The sequence below is a fragment of the Trachurus trachurus genome (genome assembly GCF_905171665.1).
Source record: "Trachurus trachurus genome assembly, chromosome: 6".
Taxonomy (NCBI): domain Eukaryota; kingdom Metazoa; phylum Chordata; class Actinopteri; order Carangiformes; family Carangidae; genus Trachurus; species Trachurus trachurus.
Window position 1 is genome coordinate 22705497 of NC_139897.1, and position 26685 is coordinate 22732181.

Sequence of the window (26685 nt, forward strand, 5' to 3'; positions counted from 1 at the left end):
GTGGAAATCAGGACACCTAACCCTAACCCCACGACGCTGCGGTTTTTAAAAGTTTGAAAACACACTGACTGAGGGCGTCTCCCCTTCCACTACATAGCCTTGATGATGACAGATCCAGAAGTGTTTGTTGTTGTTCTACAATTCACTTTTGGTTTGAGTGAACTGCATGTCATACTTGTCATATTTGTCATACTTGTCAGTGCAAGTGACACTTCAGTGACACAGTATGTTTGGATATTCTATAAAAATCAATGACTTCTCTACTGCACAGGAGAGAAAAATGGGAATGGGAACATGATATTTAGCAGACTGATGCAGCTGTGTTGAATTCCTATGTGTGTCCAGTAAAGATGATTAATTATTAAATGCCTGTCTAAATTGAGACTTTGTTGATTATGTTTACATGGTCAAGCAGTGAGTCATTTACGCTCAGTATCTTCAGTTTCTTCACTTTTTTATTGAGAAATCATGTAGTATATAATATATATACGTATATACATATTCAGGATATTGCCACATGGTGAGGGTGGTGTCAGTATTTATATTGCACTAAGCTCACCTGTTGCCTGTCTGAAGGTAGTAACATGACACCCTCTGCACAAACGAGGTAGCTACACGAAGCCTCAGATTCTTGTGTATACACTCGTGCACACAACAGGCGCAAAGAGAGCAAAGGTGGATTCTTGAGTCCTCCTGACCGTTCAGGTCCGACGGGTTTTTTAGTTTGAGGGAGACGACTGATCTTGTTATCTACACACATCACATGCACACACACACACACACACACACACACCTTTTATTGTTTCCCTGCTGACCCATCATCAAAGTAATGCAGTTTGTAGCCCTGCACTCCAACCTTATGAAAATCCAACACTTAACCTCTTCTCAGTCTTAACCCTCAAACCAATTCAAACACGTGTGGCTCCCACAACGCTGTCCAACCTCACAGGTCTGGTTGGCTCTTGATGTGTTGTACAGTGTTAAGACATTCATTTCATACCTGAAGATACCATAGTTGTTTATGTTGCACCATTTACCTTGTGAAAGACAGAGATGACAGACAAAGTGCCAGATGCACATGAACTTAAACAGCAGGATCACCACCATTGTTTTACACAAGGTTGAAGGAACTGGTGTCAATTAATACCCAGTCAATAAAATAAATGATAAGGAAAAAAACATTAAGAGGAATTTCCTACACAGTAATTTCCTTCTTATCCTCGCTTATGATTTGTTTTTACTCTATTTGCTGATCATTACCAAGAGTTTTATTGTCTGTGCACTGCAGCGTGGACACGTGGTCTCTGTCTTGACACATTGACATGACATGACATTGGTGAACCGGATAACTGCAAGGCCTTTAGTGTCCCTCGCTGTGTGCCTGTCATTCAGGGTGTGCATGACAGCGTGTGCTTTGTTCATGTTCATGTGCTGGGACTGGGCTCACTTGTCTCTACTGACATAGGAAACATGTACAGCCCAAACCAAACATGTTTTCTTCATGTGCACTGATTGAACATGCAGTTGCGTTTCTAAAGGCTCTGATCAAAATGCTGCACATCAGCTGACGCCATTATCAATGAGGATGAGATTCCAAAACGTCTGTCACCAGATCCTGTGATGGTTTCATGTGATAATGTCTAACAGTCAGTCAGCGCTTCCCCATGAGCCACACAGACTGTGTTCCTCACCATATGTCACAGGGTTTGGCAGCATTTATCCTAAATCCAGATGTGGGAGCGGTGAAACGTTTCAGCCTTGGAGATACATGCTGTTGTTGTGTAGTGAGATGAGATGATGACACCCAGCGAAAGATGTGATTGCATCTGTGGCTGACAGGAGGTGTGCGTGGGTTTCTATCTGTCCCCCATCTAGCTAAGTGAGAGTCGTGAGTGCAGTCAACCTTTACACACAATCATCTGATGTTACTGCTGACACTGATAGTGTTATCATGTCTGAAAGGTGTGCAGCACAGTGATTTTAGTAATAAATTAACAGTTGGATGGGCTTTTTACTGCCTTTGGTGCTATTAAGGTTAACGTTTTTCCATAACAAAACTGACACACATAGTGGCTTCATGAAGCCCATCTTAATGTTTCTGCCCCGAATATATGAAACAGCCATCGGTGTCATTATCTGATAACGAAAGCCAAAATTAGTACATGATTGATTTGATACTGATTTGATTATTTAAATAGGCTATAGATTTTTGGACAGAATCTGCAAATATGTGTCATAGAAAAAATACAAAACTGTATATAAATTGAATTCTAAACACACAAAGCGAGCTGTTTAGAAACAGCTTCGCAAAAGTAGTATTGACTCTGAGTGTGTTGGCTCAACCAACAAATAACTGAACATTTTGTTGAAATATATACAAATTGTAAATAAAATAGGCTATGAAATGAATAGATAAGAAAACCATAGTAATTTCAAAATTGTCCTTCTTATGATTTGTTTTTCCTCTCTTTGCTGACCATTACCAAGAGTTTTAGTGTCCGTGCGCTAGTAGCATGGACATGACTGGTCTCTATCTTGACACATTGACATGACATGACCCACCACCACATTGGTGGACCGAATAATTGTATGGCTTGAATATAGTAAGTCATGCTTTTTAGTTTAGCCCGCCCTGACCTCACAACTTGCTAAGCGTGATAGCACATATTTATCTGGGCTATCTAATGTTAGAGGGAACACCTACTGTATGTAAAATAGGTCATGATAGGCTAATTACATGGTTGCAGTGTTGCGTGTCACCCAGTTAGAAAGGATCCCACACTCTGGAGTTCCTTCCTCTTGAATGAATGTAATAAATGCGTCAGAAAACGCAGGGATGAGCCATGTAAGCCTTTGTGACTGCACCCAACTGACCGATCCAAGCTGACAGCTACTCTTACAATACGTTTGCTTGGCCGACTGTTTCACTGCCGCCCTGAAGTCAAATAGATCTTTAGGGTCAACAAACTTCAGTCCGTCACTGCTGTTGGATTCGTAAATAAACCAATTTCTCTTAGATTTTCTGCTAAATGTGTGTCTTTATTGACGTGTAACGTGTTATCAAAGGAAGAGTGACAGTTCACAGTGTTATTGAACTCTCTGCACTGCAGTGTTGCTGAACTTCAACCCTGTTCTTTCCACATGCATTCGACCTGGGAACCGCTGCCGACACACCTTTAAACACACACACACACACACACACACACACACACACACATAGGCATTACCTGTAGGTGCTGTGTATGTGTGTGTGAAGACAAAAGGTTGGATTAGTTTTATCCAGCCGCCTCATTTAGATATTGAGGTCAGCATCGCCTCAGTATCAATTTATTATGATAATATGACCACCATTTATGGAATTACAGTTTTATTGTACTATTTCAAATCTTAATTAATTATCTAATCATTCCCTATGTTTACTGTGTGAGTTGACACAAAGCCCAGTTCTCTGCAGGTTGCAATGCACAGGTACAAAAATTAACATAATGAGATAACACTAGATATAACTGTACTGCACCAAACCACTGACAGTTTTTTTTTATCCAGGTTTCACACCCTGCTCCTCTCGTCACACCTTTCATCCCATGATATGTTAATTTACACCGGATCATGTTTCACCTGCTGCACTTTCCTTCAATGCATTTTGCATGGGTGTTTCTGACCTAAAGCATTCGGTACATGAGGCGAAAGTGTTGTGCTCTGTGTGTTTCCAGTGTCATCTTGACTAAACTGTAATATCAGTTCAGGAGTAATAAACCACTAAAGCCTTCACAGGTTGACTGATTGGCCCCTTCCCATCTGTAACCAGAGAGCAGAGGGTTATGAAAGTGTGACACAGTATCATCATCGCTGCCATCTTTGGTGTCATGTTGTATTTTTTTTACTAAAATCCAAGAGGAATCTCCACTACGACACTGCCTCAGTGTGGCATTGATTATTATACAATGGGCATGAAGGCATCACGTTACTTAATACTGCAGATTAACCAGTACTGCAGGTTTTGGTATCCATTTAGAGGCACCGTGTGTGAATGGATGATATTACCTTCACATAAACAGAGTTTGAGACTTGGTTATAAGTGTCTGTGTGAGTTGTTTTACACAGGTACAGCAGCTGCGTTGCTGCTGCGGCCTATATAACATCTTTGTCATCCTCTAATCACAAAATCTCAACTCGACAAACCAACCATGACTAAGTCTGCTGTGGCTGCCTAAGAGGGCAACATGAACTCAACCTTTGCCCAACAACCATTCCTCCACCCTTAGTCCCAACGCTCTCCCGATCACCAGTCATAAAGAGCACAGTGATGGAAACACACACACACACACACACACACACACACACACACACACACACACACACACACACACACACACACACACACACACACACACACACACACACACACACACACACACACACACACACACATGACCTGAAGAGAAAGTTGGTCACAGTTATACAGGTGGAAATATAAAACAACTCAAAGCACAAAAAAATCACGTCAAACATCAGCGACTCGGACTCCTAAAGTTATATTTTACTTTGTTGGTGAAGAATTGGGGTTGGCTTCAGTCCGTTTTTTGTTTCTACTGATTGACTAGTGTAGCAGGGGAAAATGTCCTTGCTGATGTTTATGCCTCAAACTAAGTTTCAAGTTTGATATTGACTGAATGGGGAAGGTTAGGCTGGTGAAACTGTGGCACAATATGTTTCTGTGTCTCGAGTGTTTCACTTTCCAGATCATGAATCGAATTGCACTGGATAAACTGGAGTGGGGTTTGAGGAATGAAGATTTTAATCTGTTTTAAATGCATTTTACAGTTCGTCTTTTTGCTATTAGATAGTTTTCACACTCACCTAAGCTCCCTGAAGTAACTACATCTGTAGTTTGGAGCCCCACCCATATACAGTATAGCTACATCTACATGTCTTTATTTGTAATAGAACAAACTGGTTGTCCGTCATGCTAACCTAAATCTGTACAACGTTGTCTCTTATCATGATCACAGTCAAAACATAGTCTCTAAAAAATGTGTTTTATTCATCTTCACAACATTCATTTAACTCTCCCACCCTCCTCCTCCCCCTCCTCCTCCTCCTCTTCCCCCTCTCCCAGCGGCTGAGTATAGTTTCTGTTTTGTGATGGTACCAGGGCACATCGCCACCCCACTCTAACCATCTCCTTTGTTTTTTGTCTTGTTCTTTTATATTTCTCCTGCTGCAGGGACAGAGCCCTCTTATGTTTCACTCCTTAAGCTCATTCTCCCCAGTAAAAATAAGGTTATTCACTCACCCAGCTTTCCTCTAACAAGGCATCTTTGAACTGTTTTCACGTTTTAAAGTGTGTTTCATTTCATAGATTCTAGTTACAATAGTTAAGAGTCAGTTTTTGCAGGGTTAAAGATGTAAATTGTAAACGTATGTTGCGTAAACTTGCTGAAAGCTTTTAATCACACTGTGCAAGCGTGATTCATGCAACAAATGTGCCATGAGTCGACCACTTCAGTATAATGCAGTCAGTTGGTGGCATTCTCCATAGGACAATGAGCTGACTTGGTCTGAGTGTAACGTAAACAGCAGAGGTGTGTGTCACCCTTTGTCTCTTCTCAGGCCTGAGGAGTGTACACAGGCACTCCTGTCCTGCATCAACAGGAACACAGACGAATGCCGACAATTAGTGACTGAACTCCCCCCTCCTGCTTTCCGTGTTTACTCAAACGCTAGCCAATTACTTTCCATTCATTTGTTCTTTAGCTTTCTGGGTTTACATCGAGGCCGCGCCGCTGCAGTAGTTTATAGGAAACAGATCAGCGCACGTAAACTGAACCTGGGCGTCATGGAAGATAGACTGAAAGAAAAAGACAGTGGGATGGATGTTGATCTCTGACCTCTGTTACGACACCTGTGTTTAGATTTCAGGGGTCAACATGAAGAAATACATTTAAGATACACTGAATTGTCGTCATATCCCACAGCCCACAAGCAGCAAACTGCAGCACATTTGCAGGATGTGGAAAAAAATTCTGAGACTAATGAGTGGAGCTGTGAAATAACTTTCATATTAAGCTCTTAATCGTGTTTCTAATAACTTGTTTACATTCACAGCTAACACAAATGTGGCCTGAAAAATACACAACCTTTGTCAATATACAGTATACAGTATTTCTAGGTTGCATTTAGGAGATGAGCACAATATATGTTTGTGTAAAACATGCAGCATTAACTTATGCTTAGCATAATAATCTCAGAGGACTTTGTTTCTGCATTTTTCTTCATGAAGTGGATCATTGAAACTCTCCATGTGACATACATGTACTGACTGAAGAGCTATTTATATTGAACCAGGAAAACAATGGCACAGCTAATGATTTTCATTACTCATTCATCTTCACATTTTTTCTAGATCGATTTGCACATTCTATGAAATGTGAAAAAAGATCCAACAGGAGATCCTAGAGCTCCAACAGGGTCGACATTCCTCGCTGTATATAAAGATTATATTTTTGTAGTTTTGTAGAAACTGCAAATATGGATTAATTCTAGGTAACTCTACTCTCAGACATTACAATACTGTATAATACAGACAATAATTTAGTAGTTTTTATTATCCTGCAGAATGAAAGGGACAACATTGTCTACAGTCTTTTATTGTCACCTGAATCAAACAGTGTGTGTAATTCATTTTTCTGCTATAATAAAACATTGTGCAGAGGTTAAGTTGTATAACAGTAAAAGAAATCGCGCACCAGGGCTGCTGTCAATTACTTCCTGACTCTCCAGGTGCATGAGTTAGGATCAAAACTTTGGTTTGTGAGCGGATGAATAGACAGCAGCCTGTACCCAAAGTGCTGTGGTTTTGGATTTCCCTAATGACATTTTTTTTTGCCCTTTTAGCCATGCACCTTTCACTCTCTGTGCTCCACCACACAGTAAAATAATGTGCGTCAACAACATGATGCTGAAAGTTCATGTGCCCCTACAGTAGTTTTTAATGTGCAATAGAAGTGCTACAGAGATAGCGTTTGCCAGCTGCCACGTGACGCCTTCAAGCTGGATTTAATGACTTTAGGAGTTGACACATTTCTAGTGGCGATGTTTGTTATCTTTAAAAGTTGTGTTAACATTTAACCCACTGTCAAATGTTTATAGCAAACTTTTACAACAGAGTATTTTCTGTAACGGCAATTGGAAAAACATTACAATAAGAAGTATATAAAATAGAAGAACAACAAGTTTGACACAAGAGAACAGCGGCTGAAATTGTCTCATTTGAATGTCTTAGGCCTATATGTTTAATGAAAAAAATGTCCTTTCCAGGATAATTGTTTTCACTTTCTGTACATTTCTGTAAATTTCACATAACACTTAACAGACACGACATCAAAAACTACAGACGTATATCTGCCACCATACATACATTCCTACAATTACATACCCACATGTCCGCCACGCCACCATACATAAATACATTTCCCCACATTTACATACCCGCATCCCGCCACCATATACTGTATGTATGCATCCAAGAAAGGCATCCAAGAGATTTTCTTTAGTCGTATGTAGTCCAGTGTAGTTGGTGGGGTTAGGGGTCAAAGGTCGGCTGTTTCTTTATTTATTTCAAAGCTGCAACTAATAATGGTTGGTCTTTTTATCCCTGAGCTAAAACATTAAGACCAGTGTGGGCGCTCTGACTGTGTATTGAGACATTGTTTTGAATAATCAAGTCATTGTTCTGTCCACAAAAAAAAAAATTTAATTGGGAGAAGAAGAAAAAACGGCCATCACACATCTCGAGATGACTGTCTCAAAGTATCAGATGTTTTGGGTTCTGCTTTCACTATTACATTGTAAAGAGTATAAAGTAATTTTGGCACAAATGACTGGAAAGAACTGAGTTGTTTCCATATTATTCTCTGATCTGAGTGATACGTTCACATGACAGGACTCTTAGGTTTTCACATTGCATGTTCCTCTTCTCACAACTTGCTGACACACTGTTCCCTTTAGCAAAGTCATGCAACATCGACAAATAAGCAGCACGCACACAAAGTCACAGGTTAAAACTGGTTGTTTAGAAATCAACTGTAGTTATCTAACTTTATTGGCTCAAAATGATCAACTGAAATCAACAACAAATGTCTCAGCACCACTATCTAGGACCAAAAATCAGGTTATAAGTTATATTAAGTTGTCCCGATTGGACGATTGCTAAGATGTTCTTACACCATAGTAGGACCAGTGCTGTAGCTCTTGGCCTCTGCCTCTGTTATAATTTGTACAGTCTTGGAGGATTACGTGTTGTATGTACTCATTGTAAACCAGTGGCTAAGAATCTGATGTTTGGGAAAAGTAAATGTTTTAAAATGTTGAAAAAGCAACTCTGACTTTTATAACTATACTAACATTTAATTAATTGCTGCTCTCAGTACAGTGATGGTGTACTGTAAAGAGTTTTGTGTGAAAATGGTCGAAAACAGATCAGTATTGTCCTTGAAAAGTAAATCCTTCTATCATTAATACAACTTATACCAAAACTTATATGAATACTAATGCTCCTCTCTTTTTATTATAATGTAAAATGTAAAATGAACCTTAAACTTGAAGGCAATAAGCAATGACTCACGAGATTGCTTGGCCCTATTTACTTGTATGTTTCCATTGTCAGCTCCTGGGGGAACGTGGCCGTGCCTACGTGTTGCACAGTGGGCATCATTTGCTCCGAGTGCATTATGCAACATAGGGTGTATAGTGTGTGTGTGTGTGTGTGTGTGTGTGTGTGTGTGTGTGTGTGTGTGTGTGTGTGTGTGTGTGTGTGTGTGTGTGTGTGTGTGTGTGTGTGTGTGTGTGTGTGTGTGTGTGTGTGTGTGTGTGTGTGTGTGTGTGTGTGTGTGTGTGTGTGTGTGTATTTAGAAAAGTGACTTAAAGGGGTTTGTGGAAATTTTGCACACCTTTGTCTGCGCAGAATTGTGAGCTGACTGTTTGCTTTGTTGGGGTTAGTGGATCTGGGCCTTGTTTCAGAAAGCAGGTTTAGTGAAAACTCTGAGTTAGTGGACTCTGAGTTAAGGGGAAACTCTGGGTTTTCGGTTTCACAAAGCCGGTTCAGCTCGACTCTGAGTCAGTTACCATCCGTGAGTCTAACCTGGTCAGGAGCAGGTTTCCTTCAACTAACCCTAAACTAAGTTTCTCCTCTTTATCTGAAGCCTGCAGACTGAAAGCAGCGGCAGACAGGACGTGTTTGGAGGATTATTAGACCTCGACTGGATGTTTTATCCTCCATGAGTTGTTTGAACGTTCCCGTTTTTCTGCGACAATATTCTCAGCCCTCACATGGCTCACATGACACATCGTGGACAAGCACGCAGTTCAAATTGCTTTTCTTTTCATATAGGCTAAGTTAGGCTATATATTTAAATATGCTACTGGCAGGGTTAGCTGAAAAATCGCCTTTTTTGCTGATAAGATTTAATAACATTTATTTATTAATTATTTCTCTGTTCGGGAGCCTTAATAAAATAATTTCCCTGTGTGGTCAATAAAGTTATTCTGATTCTAATAACATATGTTGAATGCAGGTTAAACAACATCTGGCTGCGTGTAAAAAATTATACCACACCCAAACTATATTTTTAATATATTTCATCTTTAGTTGTATACCACACCTAAACTATATTTTTATATTTAATCTTTAGTTGTATACCACACCCAAACTATATTTTTAATATATTTTATCTTTAGTTGTATACCACACCCAAACTATAGGCTATTATTATATTTCATCTTTAGTTGCCGCCAAGTTTGTTTGTGCCTGTTGAGTTGCACCTGCTCAAACACACAAAGTTGAATAAGTGGAACTCTTCAGATAAAACTTTTTTTTTTTTTTAGGAGGGGCAAGGCTTTTTTTTTTTTCGCTTGTTACCATGGTAAATCATATTATCTTTGTTCCATTGATGAGGGCTTTTCGTCTCCTCGTGCTCGAGCTGAACTCAGGGTCAAAGTAACTCAGAGTTGATTGAACTTTCTGAAACCGAACACTCAGAGTTTGACAGCTCAGAGTTGGTCGACCTAGTTAAAGGTTTTAACTCTGTTAACTAGGTTTTAACTCTTAGTTAAAACCTAGTTAAAGGTTTTAACTCAGAGTTTGTTGAACCTGCTTTCTGAAAACGGGCCCCTGAAGAGCTGTGGAGAACAGTTATTGGCTCTATGCACAGCTCCACTACTTCCTGAACTTAATGCTGCTCCTTTATTTCCTGTCTTACAATATTGGACAAACTGATTAATCCAGGTGTGTCTGAGTAGTCACAATGGTCAGACACACCTGGATTAATCAGTTTGTCCAATAATGTAAGACAGGAAATAAAAGAGCTGCCTTAAGTTCAGGAAGTAGTGGAGCTGCGCATACATAGAGCCCATTGAGTAAATAGAATGGTTAGTAAAAAATAAATTCCATGATGTGATATGCACCACAGCGTTTTATGAGACAAGTAGCACTGGTGTGATGGATGAATTTGGCTGAAATGAACAAGCACCAGTTCCAGCAGTCCATTTGTTTATGGTTTGATTTGTACAGATTGTTATGAGGTTGTACTTTGTGGTGCGGTTGTATTTGACTGCACATCAAGTGTTAACAAAACATGACGTGATCGTATTAACTTTCCTGTGGTACATAAAGGCATCACGATGAATAGTGTTGTTAGGTTTCACTCAGTTGTTTTTCTTTTGTTGCCATGAGTGGAGTAGACTTTGTAAACCTCCAGAAACACAGAGTCAAGGTGCCAAGGTCGTCTCCAAACACGATTCAGGATCATCATCACTCTATTCATCGCCCTGTAGAATGAAATAAAATAAGCTGCTCCTCCGGTTTCGATGAAAACCCGTTTGGACGTTTGCATTCCTAATACCGACCACACCCCCCCTACAAACCACCACACCTGACGAGTTCATCAATGCCGCACAGCTCCAGTCACCTGACTCAAACACACACAGAGACACACACATTACCTCAGAGGCTCACGTACGCCACGGCTGCTGCTGATACCGAGGGTGTGTCTGCTCCATTCTTTCACTGATATAAAAATGATCACACTGCTTGTTTTGGTGTGTGCATGTGTTAGCAAACCCAAAGAAGTGTGTGTGTGTGTGTGTGTGTGCTGCTTTGTGTTACAAAGTGTGTGTGTTGATATGAGGTCTGTGTCACTATGTGCAGTGTCACCCTTAACAACACGAAACAAAAGTCACTCTATATGTATAATAATATTTATTAACATTCATATAAATATTTTTAAAGTGGCTGACCCAGTCTGTTCAGGACAAATTGATCACTGTAGGCAGATGATTATTAAACATTATTTTTCTTCAAACAATCTTTTTTTTATACATACTTTTTTTATATATTAAAAGGATAGTTCAACATTTTGGCAAATTTGCCCATTACCATAACAACTTGTTCACGAAAGCGTTTTGGAGTTGTTGGATTGTGTATTTAACGAGTTTGATGAGGGAAACCAAGAAATCCCATTAGCCTCCGTAGCGTAGCTCTGAGCAGCTCACGGCTCTGCTCCGCTGTTCTAAAAATAGCTTGCACCGACAATTAAAGGTAACGAACCTACTGCTATGACTATAGGGATTATGGCAATGGGCCAATTTGCCAAAATGTTGAACTATCCCTTTAGGTAAAATTAACTAACTACCCAAAGCATGTGAGAGTTTGCAGCAGGAGGCCTCAACTTCCTATGTTCTCATGTGTAAAAAGACCTGAAAATAGTGTAAGCAGACTATACTATATGTAGCAATTTAAAATAGTTTTTTTTTTTAATCCATGCATTAAGATCGAGCTACAGGATGTGGATGCCAGGTAAACTAGTTTTTTGCTAAAAGGGTTTAACATTAGGCCTCTGGCTCTGTCATTACCATGCATTAGTATTGATTTTATATAGATAATCTGACAGAGTTCTTTCTGTGTATGTTGTACTGTAGATGAGAGCTGATCACTACATTACAGTACATCCAACAAATGACTGGATCTGGTGTCACTAGACGTCAGAGCTCAGAGTGAGTTACATCAAATCTATTCTTCCAGGAATGACAGGAAAGGTTAATGGTCCCATTGTTTCCGATTTCTTTTCTTTTTCTTTTTTGCTTTAGCGCAGCGTGATAATGGAGGGTGTAACATTGCCTCTGTAGGTGTTGAATTGCTAAGGTGATGTTAGTAACAAACCATAGGGGACCTGTGTGTGTGTGTGTGTGTGTGTGTGTGTGTGTGTGTGTGTGTGTGTGTGTGTGTGTGTGTGTGTGTGTGTGTGTGTGTGTGTGTGTGTGTGTGTGTGTGTGTGTGTGTGTGTGTGTGTGTGTGTGTGTGTGTGTGTGTGAACCCATCCAGCTGATAAATATTTCAATTGACTGATGGGAACCAACCGACGACCAGTAGCAAACTCAAAGGATGAGCAGAGGAACCAACTGGAGATCAGATCATAGAGGGGAGATCATGAGATAATAACGACTTTAATGACACTTCTTGTTTATATTAAGTGTTTAGTCAGACACTAAGAGGAAGCAGATAAATAAACGTCTCATTGTCTCCCGTACTGAAGTATCGAGAGGACATGCAAAGAATGGATGTTTTTACAGAATCTCACTCAGGTTTAAACGTTTTTGGTTGATGTTAAAATTGATTCAGTTACAGATTTCTCAGTTTTGCATGTACGTACAGAGATTCTCAGAGAGCTAATGCTGTTGCACCTCTAACCTGATGCATTATCAAATATGTTAAGGTTTACATTTAGGACTGACACCAAAGCAGTTCCATTCATGCACTTTTCTGTAGCCACACATCTCAAGAAATGATAGATAGGTAAGCAATGTGCATTACATGTGACCCATGTGCACACATGTTCTTCTCATTCTTCTCTTAAGGCATCTTCCTCTTGCATGTCTTGCATATGTAAATTTACTTTACTTAACTCACTTTACCTAATTCCAGCTCTCCCCTTCCTCGTAGTTCAATAAATGCAGCCATACATCTGTCTTTTAGATGTGCGGTCCTGTTGTGTCGGAGGGCCGGTCACATGAGACTGATGAGATTACAGCTTCAAACATACACAAGAGGGTGTAAAGGGCATTTATTTTGTATCTATAAAGAATCCATCTGAATTAGAAGAAAAAAAGGTTTCTCTTCTTTACTTGTGTTCAACATGGTAAAAACGTACATAGCCAGGTATCCACTTTTCAAACACTTATCTCCTGTGAGTCATGCACACTGTTTCCATTTTACCCTCATGCATTAAACTGCTAATTTTAATGCAATCTAAGTCTGGTCAACAAGTGTGGTGTGTCTATGTGTGACCGCGTTTTAACTAGGTTACCACTGGAAATCACTCTGACTGGCAAGGTCACCGCAGCCATTGCTCACGAGTGACATTTCCACTTTAAAACAACAACCGCTCTTCTATCCTGCGTTGGATGGGTGTTAATACCACAATGATTCATGGTTGACACATTTTCAATACAAGGACATAATGCTGTATTTGGTGTGGTGTCAACTTAGGTTTGTTCTTTCTTTTTTTTGTGTGTGGAGAATATCAGTCCAACAAAGATCATACTATAACTTTATACTTAATCGCTTCTCATTTATCTAAACGATATTCTTATTTTGTTTCCATGAAACCAGATAGCTTGTATAAATCAGATGCTTCCCCTCTAATAACATCTAGTTAGTGATGCTCAAATTTCCCACGATCTCAGTCAAAGATTTCTAAAAGTACACAGTGACTTGGGTTTGACAGAATTGACATCCTATGCAAATGGAAACCATAAAAACGCTGTGGTCGTGGTGTCATGCGGGGCAGCCACAGTTAGCACTTCCGGTAGTTCAATCAGGAGCTGCTGAAAAGAGGAACAGGAGAGTCGGTATGAGAAACTTCAGTCAAGTGATATTTATTGTGAACAGAGGGAATAAAGTTTGGACCCTTTGACCCCAGCAGGAAGTTGATCGCCATGGAAATGACCCATTTAAGGTCTGGCGGCTATGGTTGATGTGATGAAGGGAAAACAGAATTGAGTAGCAGCAAAAATGCTTGTAAATCCGAAGATGTGCATGAGGAGGAGATGGTCATCTTGACTGAAATTTCGCTAAACCTCATTTGTCAGCGTCTTAACCATTGTGAAAAATCACAGCAAGTGTGGAAAAGATGCATTTTCAACACATTAGCTTGTCTACAACAGGATTAATTCACATTTTAAAGCAAAAAACCTGTGTAGCATAATTATTTAAGACAACATCTTTGATCATTGTGTCCTATTGAATAAGGTAAAGCCCTTAATCCCACGTGGCTGCTACAGGGTTGTCCCTGCGGTAGATGTTTTTCAAACAAACAGTGGTTGTTCAAAGGTTGAGGACTGTAAATGTAAAGTTATATATGGTTCATGTCACGTGGGGCCATTGCCTTTTATTATGTCACACGATGATGATGGTGTTGTATTCAAAGAGCAGAGGGTAGTTCATCTTGAAATAATGGATTGTGCATCTCGTATTACAAATACACACACACACTACAATATACAGGGATTAGTACCTGTACATCCTGACCATTTCATAGCCATAATGTAAACAGGTCATGTTTATCTTTGGGAAACTTTAGCTTGAGGCGAAGCAGACGGTGGCACGACCATGAATTTAATCACCGGTCCGTCTGTCTGTCCATCTCCTCAGATCGTGATCATCAGTTCACCTTCTCTCTTCTGTTTCTGTCTTGTTTCTCTTCAGACTCTGAGGGAGAGGAGGAAGGCCGACGAACAGACAGGAGGAGAGGAGCCAGAGAAGACGACAGACGCAAAGATGAAAGAGGAGGACGAGGACTCCCCGTACAACCGCTGCAGCTCTGTGGACCTAGAGAAGGTACATTTATGTGTGTGTGTGTGTGTGTGTGTGTGTGTGTGTGTGTGTGTGTGTGTGTGTGTGTGTGTGTGTGTGTGTGTGTGTGTGTGTGTGTGTGTGTGTGTGTGTGTGTGTGTGTGTGTGTGTGTGTGTGTGTGTGTGTGTGTGTGTGTGTGTGTGTGTGTGTGTGTGTGCTTTTTGGCTTGAACTGGTATGTGATGATAGAGGGTGGGTGTGCCTGTTTGTTGAATAGCACAGAGGTTTACTGCTCTGGACAGGAACAAGGGTGACCAAACCTGTGTGTGCAGCGCAGTGGTGATGGGGTTAGATGAAGAGTGAACAACCATCAGGTTATTCACCTTGCCCCTCTCCAAAAATGTCCCTGTTTGTTAGTTCATCGTCAGGTTCCCACACTGTGAGAGAGGAGCATGTAGAAACACATACAGACTGCTTTAGTTACTTCATCAAAGTTACATTTGATTACTTTTTTAATTACTTTCCATTGCCAGTTGTTGTAGTTTAGTCTGCTGGTGACCTGTAGGAACTTTACAGGCTGTCCAGGTTAATATTTAATGAAAACACAATGCTGAATCAAAGTGGTGAGTGTGTTACTAGATCTCACACCTGTCGCCTATCTCACCCTCGCTGTTTAAAACAACACATCCATATAATCCCTTTGTAACCACCAACATTTTGGTTAGTGCAGTTTAATCACAATTTTTTTGCCATCACAGATTACACTTGCATTTATTTTGTGATTTAATTATGCAGAAATGTACAATTACTTTTGAGTATTTGTACTTTTATTAGTTAGTTGTTTATTGACTTTAACTCCACTAAACACTTACAAGTACAAGTACAAGCCCTTAACAAGTACTCTGACTTCTCAGTCCACCTTTGATATTTAAAAAAAAAATGTTTGCTTTCATTTTGAATATTTCCTTTTTCATTTTTACAGCTACCCAACTTCATCATTGCCTTACAAAATAGGAAAACTGTTCTTTTAGTTGCTCCACTGGCTTTGAATCATATTTCTAAAAGCATTTTATTCTTTAGTATATCATCAGTCAGTCAATAGTTTGTATCAGGTCTATAATGTGGAATAATACAACAATATTTTCACATAAAAATGTACTTTTGATAAGCATTTTCTAAAAAAAAAAAAAGGAAAAGTAATATTTGCCCAGGAGGAGCTGCAGTGTGTGATGTCGTTGTGCGCTCCTGAATACTGAAGTCATTCATTACCTAGGTCACACAGAGAAGCGAGCGCCCTGTCCGTCCCTGTGAACCGTTTGTCCACACTCACAAGCACATTAAGACTCGTTCATTCATTAAATTCTTGTTCGTGTGATTGAGCAGATTGATAAATGGACCAGTGGACAAACAGTTCATGGGCTGTGTCGGTGCACCGGGTCAGCGTTGTACAGCACATGATGCGACGCCACAGTTAACCAGTCTGTCTTGTTCACTCTGTTGCCAGGCATCGGCGCAGTGAGTAGGATGCACAGCTCTTGACTGTTGACATCGTAAAGTCAGACCTTCACTTTCCTCCTAGGCTTTAACGCTCTTCACGGCTGCATTGAATCATTCATTTGTTCCAATAAAAACCAGTGATTTAACTGTTGTACCTCCATTTATAACGTTGTGTTGTGTTGTCATTTCAAAATGAGTCATCAGCCCTGGACACTCCCATCATAAAGCCCCATCGTGGTTTCATTTCAATAACTGAGCCCGTGTTTCAAATACACGAGGCTTTGATGTTAAGTCTCACTGCAGCGTTACCACATTCATCATGTTGTAACTTAACAAAACAAACAAACATGAGAAACTGAACGTCAGAAAATGTTTCACTGTGTTTTTAGTATTACAGTTTGACTTGTAGGAACAATTAGATGTGTGAGCAGAAAGCGTCATTGTGAAGTGTATAGATTAACACATGTTGTGAGCAGCAGGACAGCGGTGAGTGTGTGTGTGTGTGTGTGTCTTCACCACAGAAAAGTGTGTCATATCTTCACACATACATGTGGCCCAGTTTCTTTTGTCTTTTCTCACATGGTTATTTTAGAAGCAAGCTTAGCGTCCTTATCTTTGTTCTAATGAGCAAACTTCTGCTTTTTACATTTAGCTTTGAGAGAAAACTTTAGTATCACTGGCATTTGCTGATATTCAGAGTAAATATTGACTGAATTTCCATTTTTAATAATTACTTGGTAGATCAGCAAATACCAGAGTGACAGTGAATAATATTTCTCTGTTTTATTACTTTATTACTTGTTATCTCTCCTCTTTGCTTAAGTAGAATTATTTATCTTTATAATAATGTCACATTATGTACTAATAAGATAAAATATGAGAAATATTCATCAAGCAGTTGTTGTTGACACTTAGTTGAGGTGTCTGTTTTTTAAGTGTCATGTGTCGATAGTGCACCATGTCACAAGTGTGAATATACCCACCACAAGACAGTTTCTCTTCTTGTTTTTAAAGGAGCGAGACAAAATGTCTTTGAAAGATTACCCTTTTCTCTCAGTCTAATAAAAGCTGACGCGTGCACTAAACTTTATTGACTGACAAGAACAAGAAAACCAGAGTCTGCCCAGAGTTATCAACATGGATATCTGGCTATAGCATAGTGCACAACCACACGACTCCTTCAGGCATTGAGAGAGCAGAATGTACATAATATACTGTATATTATTATTTATAATGGCGGCGGATTGTGCTCACTTTTGAATCGTCCAAAACACACACTATGAAACATCCAGATACCTCCATACTGCTCGTCCGTACTGACCCAAGTGTCCTGAAGCCGCCACATGAAAAAGTTGTTCGGAAAACATTCATTTGATCTCTGTTTTTATGTAGCCTTGTTGTAGTAGTAGCTCCCAGTGGCTGCGCGAGATTTGCTCCGAGATGTTCTTCCGTGTTTACATCATACATCCAATGGTTTACAACAACAAACGAACATCCCGTAGCAAATCTTGCGCATGCGCAGAAACATCAACAGAGCCACTGGGAGCTACTACTACAACAAGGCTAAAAACAGAGATCAAATCATTTTTTTTCCAAACAACTTTTTCATGTCGCAGCTTCGGGACACTTGGGTCAGTACGGACGAGCAGTATGGAGGTATCTGGATGTTTCATAGTGTGTGTTTTGGACGATTCAAAAGTGAGCTCTATCCGCCGCCATTATATGAAAATCCGTTGCCAGCCGGACCCCCCTGGAACTCCAAAAGCGTTTTGATGACTCCGAAAGTTCTCCAAACCCTTCCTTGGCATGACATTGAATAGATGATTGGTGAATTATGAATTTTGGGTGAAGTATCCCTTTAGGTGTAGACATTAAAAACAGTGTCCGCCCACTAGCTACTCCTCGTCTTTGCTCAACAATAGCGACATGAGGCCAAAGATAAACCATCTTTGATGAGGCTAAATCAGCATCTCACAACCAAATCTCTGACTGAGCTGCCTGAGGTGCAGTTGCATTTTGGGTAATGTAGGCAGCAGGGTTTGACAGGAGGAATGTATGGAATACAGAAAGACAGTATCTCAGGTTCTGCTGCATTGATTTGTGTTAACTGGTATCTGGTTGGGTTAGGGGTTAGCTTTTCTGAGTATTTTTCCACTCAGGTGTTTTTCAAGTTTGTCCTGCTGAGAGAGGAAAAAAATAAAAATAAACACATTGTGTGGTAGAAAATAGAGCTCAGGAGGAAACATCTCCTGATCTTGAGGGTTTGTGTGATAATAATCACGTTATCTGCTGCATGACAACCTTTACTTAGCTGGAATTACCCTGTCAGGGCGTAATCTACCTGTGTCAGCCCGTGCCTGATACCAGTGTCCTCGGAGGAGTGTCATAAGCAAGACACCATCGCCTAGGTAACAACAGTCATCACTTCCTAAAAGATCAGCATCCTTTAGAAAACACAAGGGGATGCTCCTCCTGAAGTATCGCAGCTGAAATTTAGATGTGAGCGTCGACTCTCTGATTGATCTTTGTGTGTTTGATGTGATCTTCACTACAGTGATTGTGGTTCCTGTCTTGTCTCTGACTCGTGATCAGCTGCACTCCCCCCTTGCTTTCATCACCTGATGTGTGTTAACCTGAGGAAACAAGACAACTGACCACAGATCAGTGTTAAACACGAATGTAATGCAATGTTTGTTGTTCAAACCACACCACAGCTTCAATTGTTCACATGGAGCCTTTAAACATGTAGAGCTTATAAAGAGCCTGTAAATCTTCTGAGACGCCGGTCTTTGGACTCATCATCAAGTAAAAATGAAAAAAAAAAGAAAATTCAGTTACTGCTGGCAGCTATTCAGTTACACCAAAGTAAACCTGAAAACGTGCACGCAGACACAAACAAACACTTCATAGTTACTTCCTGGATTGACCAGTGCCTGTGAAGTTCAACAGTTGTTAACTCTCTGCTGCCACCTGCTGGAGTGAAGTGATGCTTTCCCTCTTGGTGGCAACAGCCTGTCCCAAAAAAAAAAAGAGTCACACACTCTAATATTTCTTTGGACCACTTTTAGCTTTGATTACGGCACACATTTGCTGTGGCATCGTTTCGATAAGCTTCTGCAATGTCACAACATTTATTTCCGTCCAAAGTTGGATTTATTTTTCATCTCATTGGGGTTAAGGTCTGGACTCTGTGGTCACATTGGACCACATTTCTTCCTTGAAGATGATGGTTCCCCACTCTCCTTTCAGTCTTTAATAATGCGTTGGACAGTTCTTTAACTCAATTTTAGTCTCAGCAATCTCCTGAGATGTTTTATTTGCTTGATGCAGGCCAATAATTTGACCCTTCTGAAACAGATTAACATCTTTTCCACTGCGTCGGTTAGGGTTAAATAAGTTGTTGCCAGCTGAAACATAATCATCCAGTAATTATCCAATGGGAGGCTTTTGCCTATTAGCTTAGTTCAATCCAAGTGGTGACTCATTTGTTTTGGACTGGCAGTTTATAATCTCCAGTATATTACAGAAAACATTTGTCTGATACATCACTGCTGATCTCTCCACAGGATCTGGTGGACTGGAGGAAGCCCTTGGCGTGGCAGGTCGGCCACCTTGGAGAGAAATATGACGCATGGGTTCACCAGCCGGTCGACAGACCCATTAGACTGTTTGGAAACCCCTTCATGGAGGCCAGCACCAAGACTTCCTGGTAAGACAGGATACTTTATTTTCATAATTATAGAGTACAGTTCTGTTATAATAACAATTTAGAAGATATCATACATATGATATTTCTCCAGTCCAGTCTACTTTGAGGCACTTTGACCCACTCCTAACATCCTGACCTACATATTTTTATATCAGTTAATAATAAGTTGAGTGCAATAAATGTATAACAGGAAGTAGTCTTATATTTTTTTTTGCAGCCTGGGGCCTGTTGACTTTGTCATACTTTATGACTATGCTGCACCTTCTGCTAGTAGTTTCAATGCTTTCCTTAAAAGCTGCTGCTCTAGTTGTTAGTCGTCCATTTTTAACACCCATATTTTCTCTGTTATTGAAAACTTTTTTTTATGAAAATGAGACTTTAGATGTTGAAAGTTGTGTAAAGAGTTGGTCTGGTGTCTTGACACAGGTACTGGGTACCAGTGGTGTGGCTTCCTATTGCGTTTTATCTCAGCTGGTACTGCTACACCACCCTGGCAAAGGGCAGCACGAGGCTAGCCCTCACTTCAGGTAACACACACACCTGCTGCCACCCTATGCATGGCACACACACACACAAGCTGCAGAGACACTAGCACACCTTCGTTTTATTGCCTGGATAAACATCAACACTCACAAACATAACACACCATGTATTTGTTTTCATCGTTTTCATCACCAGTCAGTGTGTATTCATGTCTGTGTGTGTGTATCTGTGTGTGTTGTCAGACTTCTCCATCCCAGTCCATAAGTACGTTTTCCCACTGCTCTTTTTGATGGGCTGGTTCTTGTGGTCGTTCATCGAGTACTGCATCCATCGCTTCGTCTTTCACATGAAACCGCCAGCCCATAACTACTACCTCATCACGCTACACTTCCTCCTGCACGGACAGCACCACAAGGTACACACACACACACACGCACACACACACACACACACACACACACACACACACACACTGTCGCTGTGACACATCGTCATAAAACGGGTTTAATCATGAAGCACGTCTGCTTTATGATGACATTATGCTTTATGGCATTATGAGTGGTTACCATTTAAATAATATTATATAGCAGGAAACAAACTGCTCCTTTCCTGTTCACATCATTCACATTTTGTTATGTTGCAGTTTTATGTTAAAATTGCTAAATGTATTTAGATTACTTCATAAATTTATCACGCATAAAGCAAAAATATAATTTTAGATTTTTTTCCCCCAATTTATTAAGAAGTAAAAACTGAAATATATATCACATTGGGAAAAGTATTAGTTTTTAGATAAAGCACCTTGAGCAGAGTCTTTTTTCAAGCAACAGATTTGTCTATTTATAAGTCATTGCATCACAGAGCCAGATCATAAATCCTCCTCATGCACACACCCAAACAAAGTCAGCAATAGACCAGACATCCAGTGTGTCATGCTCATGCACATACTCATGGTCATAAAAATGTGTTTTGCACCAAAGAGCACCACAGCAGCTGGACTTCCTGCCTACAGGTAACTTAATATCAATATCATCAGCAGTTTAGATGAAGAAGTCCTGTTTTTTTTTCCAGTATAACAGAATTATTATCAAAATCTCCAAGAATAAACTTTATGTGAGAAGTTAAGAATAATCTCTCGCTACCACTGAGAAACTTCCTTTGTCCAGGTGGCGCTGTCCTGGTTGTTCTAAATGTTTCCTTCGTATAAATTATGGAGGCCACTGTGATTTTTTTTTTTAAGGAAATTTTATTGGGGCCTTTTTCACATTATAGTCCTTTCCTCATGGCTCAATTTTTGGTAAATTTACGACCATTTCGACTTTCGAATTTTACAACTTTTATGTCATTGTGGAATATTAAATGTGGATTGATGAATGAATTCAAACAATTATAGCATGAGATTGGAAAATAACAACATGTGAAGTAAAGGTGTCTGGATACTTTCTGAATGCACAGTAGATTCACGTTTACATCACAGTAGAAAAACTAGTTACAATACTGTTGATAAATTCAACTTTTACCCTTTTTTTCTTGGTACAAACTGTCACTTCCAACCTCTTTTCTCCACAGTCTCCATTTGACGGCTCTCGGCTGGTCTTCCCGCCCGTCCTGGCCTCCTTAGTGGTGGGAAGTTTCTATGCAATCCTGTGCAGCACGCTCCCAAAGATCCTTGGGACGTCCGTGTTCGTCGGAGGACTGTGCGGATACGTCGTGTACGATATGATCCACTATTACCTGCATTACGGCTCGCCAAAGAGAGGCTCATATATGTACGGCCTGAAGGCCTACCACGTCAAACACCACTTCGAACACCAGAGAGCAGGTGAGCACTGGAACCCAGTCTGAAACATTATGACGTTGAAGTTCACCTCCATTCTCCCTGTAACGAGTTACATAATAATCCCTATAGTCATAGCAGTAGGTTCGTTACCTTTAATTGTTGGTGCAAGCTATTTTAGAACAGTGCCGTGAGCTGCTCAGAGCTACGCTACGGAGGCTAATGGGATTTCTTGGTTTCCCTCATCAAACTCATCAAATACACAATCCAACAACTCCAAAACGCTCTGGTGGACAAGTTGTGACCTGCACATTCACCACGCTATGAGATAATAACTGAACGTTACGAGACGGAGTTGTTTTAGAGGTAAAATCATGCAAAACCACTGATGCACGTTCCCGTCGGGGGCAGTTTATCGGCAAGCAGTCTCTGCATTTACCTCGAAAACAACTCTGTCTGGTAACGTTCTGTTATTATCTCATAGCGTGGTGAATGTGCAGGTCACACCTTGTCCACCAGAGCGTTTTGGAGTCGTTGGATTGTGTATTTGATGAGTTTGATGAGGGAAAGCAAGAAATCCCATTAGCCTCCATAGCATAGCTCTGAGCAGCTCGCAGCTCTGCTCCGCCGTTCTAAAAATAGCTTGCACCGACAATTAAAGGCAACGAACCTACTCCTAAAACCATAGGGATTATGGCTATGGGCCAATTTGCCAAAATGTTAAACTATCCCTTTAATGTCTGTTTTTTTCTGATCTGATCAATCAAACAATCAATCAATCAATCAATCAATCAATCAATCAATCAATCAATCAATCAATCAATCAATCAATCAATCAATCAATCAATCAATCAATCAATCAATCAATCAATCAACACAATCTTTGTTTTCCTCTCCAGGTTTTGGGATCACCTCCACATTCTGGGATCACCCCTTCAACACAGTCATCCCCGATGAGAAATTCTAACAGCGAAGCAGCTCTCCTGACGGGGCATAAGACTTGTCAGCCACTCTCTTTTGTAACCAGCCCACATGCTACGTACCCACATCTCCACCCTGACACCATTCGTTCAGTCTCTGCAGCCGTAACAACCGAGGAGGAAGACGCACTTCCGAAGACTCCTGGGCCACTGCAACAAATCCAGCCGTGCACTCTGCAACAAATCCAGCCGTGCACTCTGCAACGCCTAACAGCAAACTGATTTACTTCCGATTAGTTATCTTGCGTGTGGCAGTTAGGCTGCACTATTTCCTCATCGCAGTCATTTCCACACTGCTGCCAGGCCTTTGTGTGCTTTTTTTTTTATAACTAAAACCACAGCTCTGACAGCTCTGACCGCTACAGCCACATCGTCACCTGATTGTCATGATGTTTTAATATTCAGCTACAAGTTGCGCCATAGAGGGAAAGAGGGACACACACATACAAATACAAATACACATGCACACAAACATGGACATCGATGTCTTCAGACTGATATGGTTTAAAGACGTTTATAAGAATACTGCAGATTTTGTCCAAAATCAGACTGAAACACAAAGTTTTACTCCGTTTCTAACATTTGCCAAGAGCACAACACAACACACTCGAGCCCTGTCCGAGCTTGGAGAGAGGGGAACAGGAAGTGATGGATGGTGGAAGGATGTGGATGAGATGTGGCGAAGAAAGTGGACAAAAGAGTGAAAGAGCAAAGTGTGTGACAGATAAGAGCGTGTAGAGACTGTAAGTGAGACAGATAGACCCCCTCCACCCCCCAACCCCACCCTAATAATATCACCAGGTGAACTAACTCAGGAAAAACTTTTTTTTTTTTTTTTGCCTTCTGCACTGTCTGCAGTTTGAATACGTCTTGTTTCCTCCTCACTGTCACAGCTCTCCTCTCCTCTCTTCTGACCACTGAGCTTCGCTGCTGCTCCATGTTACTTTGCACGTTTGTAACAGTCGACAGAAAATCCCTCCGCCATGTTTTTGATTTTTAAAGAAAACCAAAAAAAAAAACCCATCTGGTAACAGAAAACAGTTTCTTTTCAGACATTTGAACATGCTAACATTCATGCGACAGTATAGATTTAATTTATTACCTGCGAAGCTGACTGTTAATGTTGTGTAAGGCAGAGTTCGAAATGTTTGAAGCTACTGTGGAGATGTTATATTTTTGCAGGTATGTTTCCTTCTCCTTTTTTCTTTTTTTTTCTTTGTCATTAAAGATAAAAACAAAGATGTAAAAAGCTATTTTGTATTATGCGTTGTACAGAGGAGGAGATTCTTTAATCACAGCAGCTTCATGTTATCGCAATGAGTGGATGTTTGTTTATTTTTTTAGAAAGAACGACTTTTGATTGATACTGTATGTGTGGATGGAAGATAGAGTGTTGTCATAGTGACAGAGGGACAACGCTAGAGGCATGAAGCCAGCCTGTCAGACCTCCTGCTGTGAGGATCTTGGGGTCAAAGGCACACAGTGGGCTATAGGTAACAGGAGATTTTATGTATTTTAATGTGGAGGTAACTGCTCTCAGGAGCTTCGGGACCTTTTTGGCCTCGCTCCAACCGTTTTAAAACCACTGGTGTGAGTTTTTTTGGCCCAGTAGATCCTCGCAGGATGACGATTGATGCTTACTCATCTGACTGGACAGCAGGAGGTTGCCACAGCGACTGGCGGATCCTTTTAAATGTCTCCTCTTAAACACCTGACAACGACAACAACACAGATCCCTAAAGCAGAACAAAGTTAATTCAGATGATTTTCTGTGAAACGGTGAAAAATATTCTATACCGCTACCGAAAATCATTTGCAATCAACTTTTTGAGACTCCTGCTTAATGATTATTGTACATATATCCGATTCCTTACACATGTAAAATAACAACAACTGCAATATCTGTTTCAGACATTTATAAACAGTTATAAAGAAGAGATTATTATGACAATACTGTAAGGTTATTCCTTTCATGTATGCACAGCAGCAATAACTCAGTCTTCAGGTGTGTGTCACCAAAACACTGCTTTTATAATATAAAAAGTTGAACTGGCTAACAGTGTAGGGCTTCTGCAACTGATTCAGCACCAAATTGTGTCATGGTTTGTACAACTAATGTCAGTTATGGTACAAAAAAAGAAAGAAAAAGAAAACAAAAACATAACGATGGACGCGGTCGTTTGCAATGAATGTTCAAGACTTTCACACTTTTATATGATGACGATACCGTAGAAATGTTTCTTCGGAAAGAACCAAATATATATATTTTTAATGTCTTAAATGATGATGGACAAAGTGATGACCATAATTATGATGATGATGATGATGATGATAATGATGATGAGTGTAATAATACATAATGATTGTGACGGCTGCTTGGCTGAAGTGAAACGATTCCACCTGTTGGACTAAATGCATAGAGATTATCTTATTTATGGATATTTATCTGATAAAGATGGAAACAACAGTTTGTAAGCTTTGATTCTGACAAGTTTTTCCTATGCTAAATTATGCAGCGTAAAACAATATTTCTTAAATCTGTTTACTATAATATCTTATAACTTTTATTTTGGAATTTTAAATGTCTATGCAAATGCAAACGTATTTGTAAATAAATATCTGTATATTTCTGATGTGGGTCTGTCCTGTTGTTGTCGATCACTGTCCATGTATAAGTCTTTCTTAAAGGGACACTCCTTTACTTTAAGTTATTATACACTTATTACAGTGTAAAATTTATTGATGGAAGTCGTCTTGATCTGGAAGAGCTGGACATGAAGAGTTGCATTGTGGGAAATGTAGGATCCAGTTCTTTCCTTGAAAATCCTATTTTATGTAACAAAAATTGTAAGTTTAAAAAAAAATCTAATCAGTGTTAGATGAAGATACATGTAGGCTACAGTACATTGAGGGAAAAAACACGGCAATTAAAATAAAAACAGTTCAATACTACAGCACAAAGTTAGGCATCAGAAATGACTGCAGTTGAATTTACAACTTCCTCAAGACTGATGGAAACACTTAGGTTTGCAGGGATTTGATTGTGTGCAGTTCACCCGTTTATTTTAATATTTCTATATATAAATCAATATAAACACCAATTTGATATAGAAAGCAAAATTTAGAAGAATTAAAATGAATGAATGAAACCTCTAGTGGGTGAAGGTAACTTTAACAACTTACTGGCTTCTTCAGAAATCAGAATCAGAAAACCTTTATTGTCCCCTGGAAAAAGCAGTGGAAATTTGTCTTTGACGTGTGCATAAAAGAAACAAAAGTTAAGAAAAACACAATTTAACATAACATAAAACAAACAGCAGATAGATACAGAATAGCACCTTCTTGTTTAAATCAATCTTCCCATCCCTTGTAGAGATCTTGACCTCGAGTG

The 26685-nt window shown here is 40.0% G+C and overlaps 1 protein-coding gene across 1 annotated transcript in view; it reads left to right on the plus strand.

Moving 5' to 3' along the window:
- Positions 1–23415, plus strand: part of fa2h (fatty acid 2-hydroxylase) — a 31574-nt gene extending 8159 nt beyond the window's left edge. The window contains exons 2-7 of the mRNA XM_083973283.1: positions 14762–14893; positions 19912–20054; positions 20481–20581; positions 20780–20952; positions 22107–22359; positions 23214–23415. Of these exons, the coding sequence (XP_083829409.1) occupies positions 14762–14893; positions 19912–20054; positions 20481–20581; positions 20780–20952; positions 22107–22359; positions 23214–23281 (870 nt within the window). The 3' untranslated portion in view covers positions 23282–23415. The remainder of the gene's footprint in view (positions 1–14761; positions 14894–19911; positions 20055–20480; positions 20582–20779; positions 20953–22106; positions 22360–23213) is intronic.
- Positions 23416–26685: the final 3270 nt, after the last annotated feature.